This window comes from Erythrolamprus reginae, chromosome 2 (genome assembly GCF_031021105.1).
Source record: "Erythrolamprus reginae isolate rEryReg1 chromosome 2, rEryReg1.hap1, whole genome shotgun sequence".
In the NCBI taxonomy this organism is placed as follows: domain Eukaryota; kingdom Metazoa; phylum Chordata; class Lepidosauria; order Squamata; family Dipsadidae; genus Erythrolamprus; species Erythrolamprus reginae.
This window is the reverse complement of record NC_091951.1, coordinates 225,605,606-225,620,318: the sequence shown is the minus strand read 5'-3', so window position 1 is coordinate 225,620,318 and position 14,713 is coordinate 225,605,606. Positions and strand designations below refer to the sequence as shown.

Below are 14,713 nucleotides of genomic sequence, written 5' to 3'. Positions count from 1 at the left end.
AAGCCCTTGAAGCCATGTGGAGTGTTATCAGTTGGAGTTACGGTGACCTGCTTTGTTCTCGGCATCTCTGTTCCTGGCTTGTGGCCCAGCAGTTTGGAAGACCCGTGGGAGGTGTAGGTCTGCTATCTACAGCCTCGGCTTGGCAGCAAGAATCCTCTATTGCTGCATGGACTTTTGCCTTCGTGGATATATCTGACGATACAGCATTTTCCTTTTTGTAAGGACATTTTCTGTTACCTATGTTTTTATTTAATTTTATAAACTGCCTTTGCCATTTACCGGTGTGTTTGGCTTCTCTTTTTGGGTTGGTATTGGCTTCCGGAGTGACCCAGACAGAACAGAAATATAGGCTCTTTCTCCAATGCACTGCTGCGGAGAGTCCAACATGGGTGATACTTCAGCCTGATTGGTTAGGGACTGAGTTAGATTAGCATAATAATTAGCTCCGCCCTGTAGCCACCCCCCTATAGCTCAGTTTTAAAAACTCAGTCGTAGTGATAGGGACTAGAGTTTACTTCCCTGTGGAATTTGTATATATGTTTAATAAGTATTAAATGTATTGAATGTATTAATTTCTCTTATTTCCCTCTTTTTTTTTTCTTTCTTACAGAAACAGAACAGGACAAGAGGATTCAGGTGTCTACCCTCCGTGGGTATAACCTGCAACTCCTTACCTCCTCAGGGCTCGCACCCTCCGTGGGAGCAGCCCAGAGGTACGGCTCTCCCTGGGCTGGGTCCCTGACCTCCGTGGCCAAACCCCACCATCATGCCCAGTGGTTAATCTCAGAGCCGTGGAATGGATTGAGGTCCCTAGCCTCCGAGGCCAAACCTCACCGAGCTCGGAGGGGCGAAGGTACGGCTGCCCCAGAGGCACCCCACCCCCCTCCCTCACTCTTTGGAGCTCACCGCTGGCACCCTCCAAGCCGGAAAAGGGTTTCTTCCCGAGGCTTTTTTTCTTCCGTGCCAGAGAAGGAGCCGCCGATTTCGGCGGCAGATTCAAAAGACCGACTAACAGCTGTTTGTCGGCTTTTGGAGCGGCACGCTTGGCGTTTTCGGCGGCAAGGGAAGCGGCTGCGAAAAGACCCAGCGGGGGCTATTAAGAGCCGGCGAAGTCAGGACTGCCTTCGGAGGGAAGGCTAGACTTCGAAGACGTGGTCATCAGGCGAAATGCCTGCCTTGAATTCCACCCGCCGGACTGCGCCCGCCATTTTGAGGGCTTGGCATTGTAACAACAGCGCCCGCCTCGAATTTCCCATGCTTGGCGGCGCCCGCCATCTTTAATGTGGAGCCACGTAACTTCCTCCAGGCCTTCCCAGCATTCCTAGAGGGTGACCACACCCATTGCCGAGCTCCTTAGCGCCATTTTGTTGTGAATACAGAGCTCGGTTGGTCATCCTTTCACCTATCTTCATTGAGAGAGTGTATATATTTTTCATCTCGCTTACCGTGAGTAACGTTGCAATTTGGGATGGCTGAGCAAGCATCCAGCGCCCCTACCAAGGCTACAGCTGGGAGGGAGGAGGCCCCAAAATCAACCACCAAGGCACATTCTTCTAGAGCCAAAACCAAGGCTTCCTCATCTTTAAAGGAAGCAGAAAAGAAGATTAAAGCCTTAGAGGCGCAGCTGGAGGCCGCCCAAAAGCAGGCCTCGCTGAACCCTTCGCCTCGCGCACTGTCCACTTGCCCAGCTCAGCCAACCTTGCCACAATGGCTTCCTAGCTGCTCCCCAGGGGCACATAGAGATTCAGTGGCTTCAGTGCACAGTGCAGAATTATCCCCTGAAAGACAGGCTCCTCAACTGCTGATTGAACCACAGAGGTCTGACCTTTTAATGCCTCAGACCCAATCACGGTACCAGCCTCCTCAACCACGTTATGCGCCCCCTTCTGCAACATTCACCCCTTCAGCAGCGGGGCTTAGGGCCAATGAGACCTGGCAGTCTATGCCACCTGCCTTGCAAGACATGTTAACCACTGCATATACGCAGGGCGTGTCCATTGGTGCCCAACAGAAGGATGGATCGCAAAACAGGCCACCTAAGAGGGACCTTTGGTCTGTACTACATGCCTCCACTTTCCCACAAGAGTCTGAAATGGAGGAGGAGGAGGAGGTGGACACAGAGCACAAATGCGAGCTGTCGGAGGATGAAGCCCCTCCACCAGACCAGCCTGTTTCAGTGATGCTTTTCAAACCAGCCCTTTACGATGTCCTTTTAAGGAAGGCAAAACTAGTAGCCACTGTAACAGACGCTTCCAAGCCTCCCGTGGCAGCAGCAGGCTTACAACCAGCTGCGAGACTATTCAATGAACCACAAAAGGAATCCCACCACATACCATCTTCACAGATTTTTGTGGAAAGCGTCAAATGCCCATGGGAACATCCAGCGGCAGCACAGGGGCCTTCCATGATGGATCGTAGATTCTACACCTTCGATCCGGAAATTGAGGACTTACTATCCTTCCCGACCATTGATCAACCAGTTGTGAGTTTGGTCTCCAACGCGATGGTCCCGTCAGACCTGGCTGAAGGTTAAAGCCGGAGGATAAGAGGGCAGAGACACTCATTCGCAAGACCCACCAGATGGCTTCATGGGCCTTGAGGGCGACTGCAGCTGCCTCTTTCTTCAACAGGACCAGTATCCTCTGGTTACAGGAAATGCAAGCCAGAGTGGGGCCAGAAGATGGGTGACTTAGACAAGACCTAAGAAAACTGGTCTTGGCATCCGAATTCTCAGCGGATGCCACCTTAAACACAGCCAAATTCGCCTCTAGAGCAATGGCAGCGACCCTGTCATCTAGGAGATTGCTTTGGCTATGATCCTGGCAAGCCGACGCTAAGTCTAAATGGCGCCTGGCTTCAGCACCCTTCTACGGGTCAGAAATTTTTGGTCACTCATTGGACAAGGTCCTTATCAAAGATAAGGACAAGAAAAAGGTCCTTCCAAAATCAGTCAGGCGAGCGGATAGACGTCAGACTCCCTTCTACCGCCGCCAGCCCTTTCGCCAGGAGCCTGCCCCGGGGGGACACAAAATCCGAGGCCTTACTCTGGTGGATACAACCAGAACGCGTTCAGGAGTAACAGAGGTGGATACAGCAATAGAGGTAGGCAGTATCAGCAATCCAGGAAGCCCTTCGGAAACACCAACCAGAGGGGATTCCGTGGGCAAAAATGACTGGGATATGGAGATCCCTATTGGAGGCCGCCTCCAGGCATTTGCCACAGCATGGAGCGGTACAACTACAGATGCGTGGGCCCTCAATACAGTCTACCAGGGTCTCAGACTCAAGTTTCTTTACCCACCACCTCAACGTTTTATCCAATGTCCCTGGACCAGCTGCCCCCACAAGAGGGCTCTCTTGCAGCAGGAGGTCCTTCACCTGTTGGACATTGGGGCTATAGAACCGGTCCCCCCAGATCAACGGGGGATGGGGTATTATTCGATAGTTTTTGTAGTACCAAAAGCCTCGGGGGGATGCAGGCTGATCTTGAACCTGAAACAGCTCAACCTGTACATCAAATATGTCAGGTTCAAAATGCATTCACTCCACACTATTCTTGCCTGCGTAAGAAGAGGCGATTGGATGACCTCCATAGATCTAAAGGAGGCATACCTCCACGTACCAGTGCACGCAGACCACCGCCAATACCTCAGGTTCTGCATCAACGACAATCACTACCAGTACAAGGCAATGCCATTCGGTCTGTCATCCGCACCGCGGACTTTCACGAAGCTCTTGGACATTTTAACGGCATCCCTCAGATCCAGTTCAGTGCGCCTGATGGCATATCTGGACGATATAGTCATCTTATCGAGGGATCCAGAGAGGGCACAGTCAGATCTACAGGTGACCATTCAAACCCTAAGGGACCATGGCTTCACAATCAACTTCCCCAAAAGCCATCTGACTCCCACTACATGTATCCCTCACTTGGGGACAGTAATAGACTCCCAAATAGGCAAGGTCTTTCTGTCCCAAGAACGTCGACAGAAGATCCGGGAGATGGTGAATCTTCTTCCTATCACAAGTACTTGGGACCTTTGTTTCCTGCATCGAGATTATTCCTTGGGCCCGCCTCCACACCAGGCCCCTACAGTGGTTTCTTCTTCCTTACCAGCGAAGTCGATCCAGCCACTCTCATCGCCTAGTGTCAATACCGAGAGCGGTCAGACGCTCCCTCCCATGGTGGCGCTCGTCGGCCCTACTTCAGGGTTCCACCTTCCTGAGGACAGCGGAACTGGTCATCACCACAGATGCCAGCCTCACGGGCTGGGGAGCACACTCGGAGACGCAAGTGGCACAGGGGCTGTGGACTTCAGCGGATCTAGAAGACACCAACATCAATCTCCTAGAGCTGAGAGCGGTCTTCCTAGCTCTTCAAGCCTTCCACAAGGAGTGTCAGGCCAATCATATACTGATACTCACGGACAATGTGGCCACCCGTTCCCACATAAACCATCAGGGGGGAACGAGGTTGGGCAGGCTAATGCAGGAGGCCAACGCCCTCATGTCCTGGGCAGAGTCAAACCTGCTATCCCTCAGAGCGGAGCATAACTCGGGAGTGGACAATGTGCAGGCGGACTGGCTCAGCAGGTCCACCCTACATCCAGGAGAGTGGCACCTGGGGAGGAAGGCGTTCCAGGCCGTGATAAGGAGATATGGAAAGCCACTAGTGGACCTGTTTGCCACATCAGACAACACTCACCTGCAATGCTTTTTCTCCCGCTTCCCGTCACCGGGAGCCGAGAGGGTCAATGCCCTCAGGAGCCCATGGCCGGAGGGCCTATTGTACGCTTTTCCACCAGTATGTCTTATCCATCGGACAATTGCCAAACTGATAGCAGAGAGAGCCGAGATAATATTAATCTCTCCTTACTGGCCACGCCATCCATGGTTTGCGGACCTGATGGACCTGTCAATATCACCACCATGGCGGCTTCCAATCAGCCTTGTCTCCCTCAGCCAGGGGTCAGTCCACCATCCAGACCCCCAGTGGTGGAAGCTTGCCGCGTGGCACTTGAGGGGAACAGGATGAAGGCAGCGTCACTTCCGGAGGATGTAATAGCTATAATTCAGGCAGCCCGGAGGCCTTCCACCACAAGGATATACCAGGCTACCTGGTCAGCCTTTTACCAATTCTGCATGGCTAGGGGAGTGGATCCACAATCAGCATCAGTGGACCATGTGCTGTCTTTCTTACAAGTAGGTCTGGATAAAGGGCTTGCCCTGAATACCCTTCACAGGCAGGTGGCAGCTATCTCCACCATAGTCAAGCTTAATGACTGGAGATCCATCTCCCATCATCCCTGGGTGAGAGATTTTCTCAAGGGAGCCTCCAATCTTCGGCCTCCAACAGTACACAGATTTCCATCATGGGACCTTTCCTTCGTCCTGGACACTTTAACAGCGCCTCCTTTCGAGCCGCTCCGTAATGTTTCACTTCGACTATTGTCTTTCAAAACAGCCTTCTTAGTGGCCATCACATCAATCAGAAGAGTATCCGAACTTACGGCCCTTTCGGTCAGACCAGACTTATGTCACTTCCACCCCAACAGAGTGGTTTTACGCCTTGACCCAACCTTCCTGACAAAGGTGAACACCTTGTTTCATAGGTCCAACGACATTGTTCTCCCTGACTACTGCGCACAGGGGAACCATCCGCTGGAACTACGCTGGCACAAGCTAGACGTGCGTAGAGCGATAAAGATCTACATTCGCCGGACGGCCACATTCCGAAAGACGGAGGCTCTTTTCGTGTCCTTTGCGACATCTACGATGGGAGCCAAAATATCTCCTACAACGTTTAGTCGCTGGGTGACTTCCTGTATAACTACTGCATATACGTCAAAATCACGGACAGTACCGGAGAATGTCACGGCGCATTCAACTAGGAGTGCGGCAACTTCCGCGGCGTGGTCCACGCAGGCTCCCTTGGAAGACATCTGCCGAGCTGCGACTTGGACCACCCCAAACACATTCATTAGACACTACAAACTGGACTCATTTGGGTCCTCTGATGCGGCTTTTGGCCGGAGAGTGCTGCAGAGGGTGTGTGAATCGCATGCGCCCCTGGTCCAGCCTTCTCCCGCCCTGTTATCTTGATCTTGGGTATATCCCATGTTGGACTCTCCGCAGCAGTGCATTGGAGAAGGACCGTTGAACTTACCTGAACGGTCTTCTCAATGCACTGCGAGGAGAGTCCAAACCCATCCCGGCCATTTGGCCCAGTGGCTCAGTCGAGTTAATATTGTTGAGTTAATAAAGTTGTGTTGATTGCACTACTCCTTCGGGGTTTTTTTGACTGAGCTATAGGGGGGTGGCTACAGGGCGGAGCTAATTATTAAGCTAATCTAACTCAGTCCCTAACCAATCAGGCTGAAGTATCACCCATGTTGGACTCTCCTCGCAGTGCATCGAGAAGACCGTTCAGGTAAGTTCAACGGTCCTTTTATGAGGATTTAGATGAAATGTCTACTACAGATATTTCATTAGGGAAAGGATTTCCTGAAAAATAAAATAAAAATTGTGCATGGGATGGCTTTCTTTTTAAAAAAACCCACTATACTTTGAACGTCAAGACTATGCTTTCTGTAAGGTGACAAAAATAGCAATAGCATTTAAACTTATATACCACTTCACAATTCTTTACAGCCCTCTCTAAGTGGTTTACAGAGAGTCAGCATATTGTCCCCAACAATCTGGATCCTCATTTTATTGACCTTGGAAGGATGGAAGGCTGCAACCTTGAGCCTACTGAGATTCGATCTGCCAAACTGCTGGCAGCCGGTGATCAGCAGAAGTAGCTTGCCTACTGCACTCTAACCACGGCACCACCGAGGCTCTGTGTGCAACGCTGTATGCTTTTCCAGCCTTTCCCCTGTGCTAGGGATGTGTGAAATATTTATATTGATATTCAGAAAGAAGCTGTGCTATCTTTTTGCTGAAAACAAAGCGTCTTTTTCTTTTTTTTTCTAATGTATTGCAAGAGGTAGATAATTAACAAACAAACTCACATTCTTACTTTTTAGCGACCTTTCAGCCAGTGAACAAAATGTACCAGTAATTTGACTGCACAGAGAATATGGCTGGATCAGGCAGAGATTACGACTTTCCGGGAGTGAGAAAAAGAATGTCTATGATGACCATTTCAGTACTGTGCTGTTCATTATTTCAGCATAGGATAGATTCCACAGAGAAGAATGCACAATCCCACCTTTTACATTCACCTGACCTGAAAATTAAACCCTCACACCAGGGCCTTCAGATTAACTTCTAGTTTCTCTGAAACCATCACAAACCTGGCATGATTTTATTCCTGGTCCAAATGCCAGGAACATTTAACATGAACTGTCCCAGAGGAAAACAGCCATGAATATCAGAAGAAGAACTAGAATTCAGTTGGACAGAAATATAAATTAGGGGAAAGTAGAAGATTCTCAGGAAGAAATAACAAATGGGATGACTGGAAGATAGCTACTTTAAATTTATTTATTTATTTATTTATTTATTTGTTTGTTTGTTTATTCATTTATTTATTTATTTATTTATTTATTTATTTATTTATTTATTTATTTATTTATTTATTTATTTATTTATTTATTTATTTATTAAATTTGTATGCAGCCCCTCTCCGCAGCTCACAACAGCAACAGAAAACAATATATAAAACAAATTCAATAATTAGAAAGCTAAAAATCCATAATTTAAAAAATATGCACACAACATACCATACATAAACAGTATAGGCCTGGGGAAGATATTTCAGTTCCCCCATGCCTGACGGCAGAGGTGGGTTTTAAGGAGTTTGTGAAAGGCAAGGAGGGTGGGGGCAGTTCTAATCTCAGGGGGGAGCTGGTTCCAGAGGGTCGGGGCCGCCACAGAGAAGTCTCTTCTCCTAGGACCCGCCAAACGACATTGCTTTAGTCGACAGGACCCAGAGAAGGCCAACTCTGTGGGACCTAATCGGTTGCTGGGATTAGTGTGGAAGAAGGCGGTCGCGGAGATATTCTGGTCCGATGCCATGAAGGGCTTTATAGGTCAAGACCAACACTTTGAATTGTGACCGGAAATTGATCGGCAACCAATGCAGACTGCGGAGTGTTGGTGTAACATGGGCATATTTGGGAAAGCCCATCATTGCTCTCGCAGCTGCATTCTGCATGATCTGAAGTTTCCGAACACTTTTCAAAGGTAGCCCCATGTAGAGAGCATTGCAGTAGTCAAGCCTCGAGGTGATGAGGGAATGAGTGAGGTTATATTTCACAACGAGTGAGATGGATAAAAGATTGGTGACTGAGAATTTTCTTGGAAGGCTCTTGAAGGTCTGAATAATATTTTCAAAAAACGGTGGGGAGGGTGAAGGAGACAGGCTTACATCAAGCTGAGTTCCTTGGAGGAAGGGTGGGATATAAAGGTGATAGATAATTTCATATTGCTTGCAATACATGCCATATTAAGAGGTTGCATTTAATGAAACAATAAATTGCAAACCGAGGAAGCAGTTTGCACCTGGGATTCTTACGCTCAAGATATGCTCTATTAGTACTACCTCTCTTCACCTGTATTTTTTTTTAATCATTCAGAGGCGTAAAAATATTGTAAAGTAAATAAAAGTAAAGCCAAATATTAAAAATATACAGTAAAGGAAGAACAAGAAAGAACAGATACAGGACAGCTAAATCCTTCAAAGCCTCTTCAAATTAACAATAGATATATTCATGCAAGAGGCTTAGAGCGCTCTCTCGCTCTCTCTCGCTCTCTCTCTCACTCTCTCTCACTCTCTCTCTCTCTCTCTCTCTCCATGAATTGGTTTTAATGTGAATGTAAACCTTCCATTGGCCAAAGTGTGCATTTGAATTACAAATGGCTTGCTTTCTCGTTTAAATATTCCACTTTGAGAAGGATCTGACATTCACATAAATAGCCTGTGAAAGGCACTCTCAGCCTCATGTGTGGACGTTCCCACAGTCCCGCAATATTTTCAGGCATCTCGAAATGTATGAGTGGCAATTCTGTAAATGGTCAGCCCAGCTTCTTAAAACAATCTGGGATATTTTAGGAGAACCAGAAAGAGTTACATTATTGACTTAAGTATGTACGTATTAAAACTGGAATATGACAGCTACAGTAAATTCAATAGATCTTCCTTATGGAGGTTAACAGGAGAGGCCCATCCCTCAAATGCCTTTAGGTGCCATGTAATAGTAGACCATAACCATCAAGGCCACCTTCAATTTGAATTGCTTTAGCCTACTGATTAGAATCCATTGATTAAAGATTAGTGATGGGCGAATCGAACCCACACAATTCGAATTTTGTGGTGCTTGGTATGCCGAACATGAACCCGAAATTTTTTGAAATTTCGGGCAAAGTTCGGGGTCGCGTTCGGCGTTCGGAGTTTTGACGTCACTGGCAGGTTGCTAAGGACGCCAAGGTGATCACTTCCTGGATTCCATGAACGTCAAGGCTCCGCCCCCAGAATTATTTTTATGTGAAAGGACCGCCCTTTGATTGCAGCGCCACTGCGGTGTCCTTTCATGTAAAAATAACAATATTTATTTTTACATGAAGACCTCCCTTTGAAGGAGCTGGGGAATCCCTCCCACGAAGAGATTCCGGGGGCGGAGCCTTGACGTCACCGGCAGGTTGCTAAGGACGCCAAGGTGATCACTTCCTGGATTCCATGGAATCCAGGAAGTGATCACCTTGGCATCCTTAGCAACCTGCCGGTATATGTGACATCAAAGCTCCGCCCCTGGAATCTCTTGGTGGGATTCCACGTTCGGGTTCGGTTCGGGTTCGGCCAAATTTTGCGTAAAGTTCATCCGAACTTGCCGAACCCGCACACCGTTGGGTTCGCCCATCACTATTAAAGTTGTATCAAAGATCGTTCAGCATGGCATACACCCCAATGGTGGGTTGCTCCTGGTTCAGCCCGGTTCTTAGAACCAGTAGTAGTGGTGGAGGGAGGCTCCACCCACCCACCCAGAATGCTTCTGCACATGCTCATAAGTGTCTCAAGAGTACCCATGAACCGGTAGTAAAGGGGTTTAGAACTCACTACTGATACACCCCATGGATGAGTTGCACGCTTTGGGCAGAGTTTGCTAATGTTAAAGTTTTCTACAGGTTTATACCCAAGCAAATAACGCCAACAGTCTTATGTGTTGTGCAGTTTAGATGTAGGACTGCCAACTTGTAATTTCAGAAAGAAGGAACAAACTCTCCAAATGAGGACTTTGAATCCAAGAGGGCAGGGATATTTGTGCTTTGCCAAATAATTCTGTCCTTTGCTTCTTTGCCTTGCCTGTCATTCTTCACAATGGAGCAGCAGGCACAGTCAGCCTTGCCCTCTGGCACATCAAGTCAGTTTGAGTCCCACTAACATTTTCCACTCAGGATCCAAACCTTTAAAAAGCAGTTCTTCTGTAACAATTGCATTGCAAGCAGGTAGGCTGACAATAACTTTGGCAAGCTGGAATTCAGAATAGAATGGAATGGAATGGGAAGGGGAATGGAAATGGGAATTGGATTGAATTTTTTATTGGCCAAGTGTGATTGGATACACAAGGAATTTGTTTTGGTGCATATGCTCTCAATATATAGTGGTGCCTCTACTTAAGAACTTAATTCGTTCCGTGACCAGGTTCTTAAGTAGAAGCGTCCTTAAGTAGAAGCAATTTTACCCATAGGAATCAATGTAAAAGCAAATAATGCATGCAAACTCATTAGGAAAGAAATAAAAGCTCGGAATTTGGGCGGGAGGAGGAGGAGGAAGAGGAGGAGGAGAGTTGCTGCCGAAGGAAGAAGATGTGGTGAGGGGAATTTTAAAAAAATCCAAAACTTTAAGGCTTAAAAAAGAAAGAAAGAGAGACTCTTAGGCAGCACCCAAAGAAAGGAAAACGCTCTGTTCACTCTGGGCTGCCTAGAGTGCAGGCAGTGTTTCTTTTCTCTGGGCGCTGGCAGAGGTTTATTCCCTCTTCAAGTGCCTAGAGAAAGGAAAATGCTTCGTTCGCTCTAGACTGCCAAAGCCTCCTTAAGCACCACCAAAAGGCTCCTCTGGCAGCCCAGAAAAGCCCGAGATGGCCAGGATTAAAGGGAGAATGGCAGGAAACTGGTTGGGCCTTCGTGCCGCTCTCAAATTTCCTGGGAAATTTTTCCAGGCTCAGGTTCTTAAGTAGAAAATGGTTTTTAAGTAGAGGCAAAAAATTCTTGAACACCCGGTTCTTATCTAGAAAAGTTCTTAAGTAGAGGAGTTCTTAAGTAGAGGTACCACTGAAAAGATACGTTTGTCAAGAATCATCAAGTATGATTGTCATAGGGTACAAATAAGCAATCAAATCATATTAGAACCAGTCAATATAAATTGTAAGGATACAAGCAACAAAGCTACAGTCATACAGTCATTAGTGGGAGGAGATGGGTGATGGGAACAATGAGAAGATTAATAGTAGTACAGATTTAGTAAATAGTTTGACAGTGTTGAGGGAAATGTTTGTTTAGCAGAGTGATGGCATTTGGGGAAAAACTGTTCTTGTGTCCAGTTGTTCTGGTGTACATCGTTTTGAGGGTAGGAGTTGAAGTAGTTTGTGTTGTGTTGTGAAGTGTCTGTAAATATTTTAACCTGCAATAGGGTTGATATTCCTGGAGGCGTCTGTAATATGGTAAATGATTTAGCTTTACTAGATAAATGGTCAAAGCAATGGAAACTCCAGTTTAATGTTTCCAAATGTAAAATAATGCACTTGGGAAAAAGGAATCCTCAATCTGAGTATTGTATTGGCAGTCTGCGGAGAGGGGAGGCATACAAATCTAAAAAATAAATAAATAAATAAATAAATAAATAAATAAAGTTCTGTGTTAGCAAAAACTTCAGAAGAAAAGGGTTTAGGGGTAGTGATTTCTGACAGTCTCAAAATGGGTGAACAATGCAGTCAGGCGGTAGGGAAAGCAAGCAGGATGCTTGGCTGCATAGCTAGAGGTATAACAAGCAGGAAGAGGGAGACATTTAAATATGTTAAAGGGTTAAATAAGGTTCAGGAGGGAAGTGTTTTTAATAGGAAAGTGAACACAAGAACAAGGGGACACAATCTGAAGTTAGTTGGGGGAAAGATCAAAAGCAACATGAGAAAATATTATTTTACTGAAAGAGTAGTAGATCCTTGGAACAAACTTCCAGCAGACGTGGTAGATAAATCCACAGTAACTGAATTTAAACATGCCTGGGATAAACATATATCCATCCTAAGATAAAATACAGAAAATAGTATAAGGGCAGACTAGATGGACCATGAGGTCTTTTTCTGCCGTCAGACTTCTATGTTTCTATGTTTTTATGTTTCTATAGTACCCCTAATAACAAGGCAGTTTCTGATTTTTCTTCTTCTTTTTACTACAGTCCCTTCTGCTGTCCCTATGATGCACCAGGTGAGTCGCACCCCAAGCAGCATCACTTTGTCCTGGCCACAGCCTGATCAGCCAAATGGAATCATCTTGGATTATCAACTGCGCTATTTTGACAAGGTAAATAGGTAGCGGTGGTGAAAGAGACTTAAAAATTAGCATTTGAGTTTTGGTTTCGGTTCCTATTTTTGCCATGTACAGCAAGTTTACACAGTAAATTTTAATAAGTACAGTGCAACTGTTGCAGTGCCTTATCAAGAAACTAGGATTGCCCCAGAAAAGTTGTATTTTACCTACTAAGTTCTCAGCAGCCATAGAAATCTACAGTTGTCAGGTTCTTTTGGAGTAGATAAGATGGACTTTAAAAATCAATTGAAAATTCTGGAATAGACTTCCCCTAATTTTTCTTCTCCTGTTTCGGAGGTGAACATGTTGCCCTTTTATATTACTAAAACAGTTGGGAAGCTGCCACTACCACAGGATCTCATCTTGCATCATTCGAGAAATAAACAAAGCAGAAAGGACCCACATGGGAAGGATAAAATTCCGTAGCTTCTAGACCAGAAAAATTTCATTTCCTGAATGGGCAACTAGTGTGATGGAAAAGAGCTGCGTTGTTATTATTGCCCACCACATTTTCATTTCAGGGTTTTCATGTTACCATGATGGGGTGGAAAATAGTTATAGCAAGAAAGAGTCTTGGAGTTTGTTGGAAGCCATGTGTTGTGAAATAGTTTTACCATTGCCAAAAGGGTGAGTTAGGCAAGCCATCCTTGGAACATTTTTTTCCTCTTTCCCTTATGCAAAACATTCTTTTTATTGTTCCTTTAGCTATCCATCCTCAAGAATAAAGGCAGAAATAGGTAATTTGAATGATTAATTCAGGAGTTTGGGCAGAAGGGAACTTGGCTAAATTAAAAAAAATGTGGATGCATCTGAGAAAAGAGTATTGCTGAGGTTGAAGAAGTGGAAGTCTATTTATCAACCTGTATTGATTCCTAGTCAGAAGATGAGGACACTTCGTTCACCTTAACCAGTGAGACTAATATGGCCACCATCTCCAGTCTAAGCCCAGGGAAGATATATGCTTTTCAAGTACGAGCCCGGACAGCAGTGGGTTATGGGCCATATAGTGGAAAGATGTATTTCCAGACTCTTGTAGGAGGTAAGTGACACTTCTTCCAAGTTTCCAAATCTAGATTTATCAGTACTTCTCTCTCATGCTCATACTTACTTGAACAATTTTCTCTTTTTATTGCTCTCTTACTCCTGCCTCATAAACTTTTTATAGTCTTCACATACCTAACAGGTTAACGTACACCTTGAGTCCCCATCTGTTTTTGTATTTTCAAGTGTTGCGTAATTTCAGTATGTGGAGAGACTTAGGCATTTAAGACAAAATTTAATGAGGAATTGTCCTGAACAAGCTTCGAGATTTCAATGTGACTTTTGCAGAAGAACTATTTGGTCAACTGTGACTATGTGAATTGATTGAGTGAGGTAAAAGCCAATTGCAAGAACTGTCTAGAAGTGCTTCTTTATTCGTATCCATCTCATTTATTCATAATCTTGTTTATACTGTTTTCTAATACAGTGATACCTCGTCTTACAAACGCCTCATCATACAAACTTTTTGAGATACAAACCTGGGGTTTCAGATTTTTTTGCCTCTTTTTACAAACTATTTTCACCTTACAAACCCACCGCCGACGCGAAGCACCCATTTTTGCGCTGCAGGGATTCCCCTGAGGCTCCCTTCCATGGGAAACCCCACCTTCGGACTTCCGTGTTTTTTGTGATGCTGCAGGGGAATCTCAGCAGGGGAATCCCAGCAGCGCAAAAGCGGGCGCTTCGCTGGCAACGGAAGTGCGGAGGTGGGGTTTCCCAGTGAGGGGAGCCTCAATGAAATCGCAGCATTGCAAAAACACAGAGGTCTGGAGGTGGGGTTTTGAGGAATTCGGTGTTTTTGCGATGCTGCGATTTCACTGACACTCCCTTCGCTGGGAAACCCGACCTCCGGACTTCCATTGCCAGCGAAGTGCTCGTTTTTGTGCTGCTGGGATTCCCCTGCTGGGATTCCTCTGCAGCATCACAAAAACACAGAAGTCCGGAGGTGGGGTTTCCCATGGAGGGGAGCCTCAGAGGAATCCCAGCAGTGCAAAAATGGGCACTTCGGCTGGCAAAAGGGGTGAATTTTGGGCTTGCACGCATTAATCGCTTTTCCATTGATTCCTATGGGAAACATTGTTTCGTCTTACAAACTTTTCACCTTAAGAACCTCGTCCCGGAACCAATTAAGTTTGTAAGACAA

The 14,713-nt window shown here is 46.0% G+C and overlaps 1 protein-coding gene across 2 annotated transcripts in view; it reads left to right on the top strand.

Annotated features, from left to right (window-relative positions):
• The window catches only part of LOC139162083 (ephrin type-B receptor 5), a 254,307-nt gene that overhangs the window by 209,100 nt on the left and 30,494 nt on the right, over positions 1–14,713 (top strand). For both annotated transcript variants that reach the window (XM_070742108.1, XM_070742109.1), the window contains exons 7-8: positions 12,398–12,522; positions 13,405–13,567. In XM_070742108.1, coding sequence (XP_070598209.1) covers positions 12,398–12,522; positions 13,405–13,567 — 288 coding nt within the window. The remainder of the gene's footprint in view (positions 1–12,397; positions 12,523–13,404; positions 13,568–14,713) is intronic.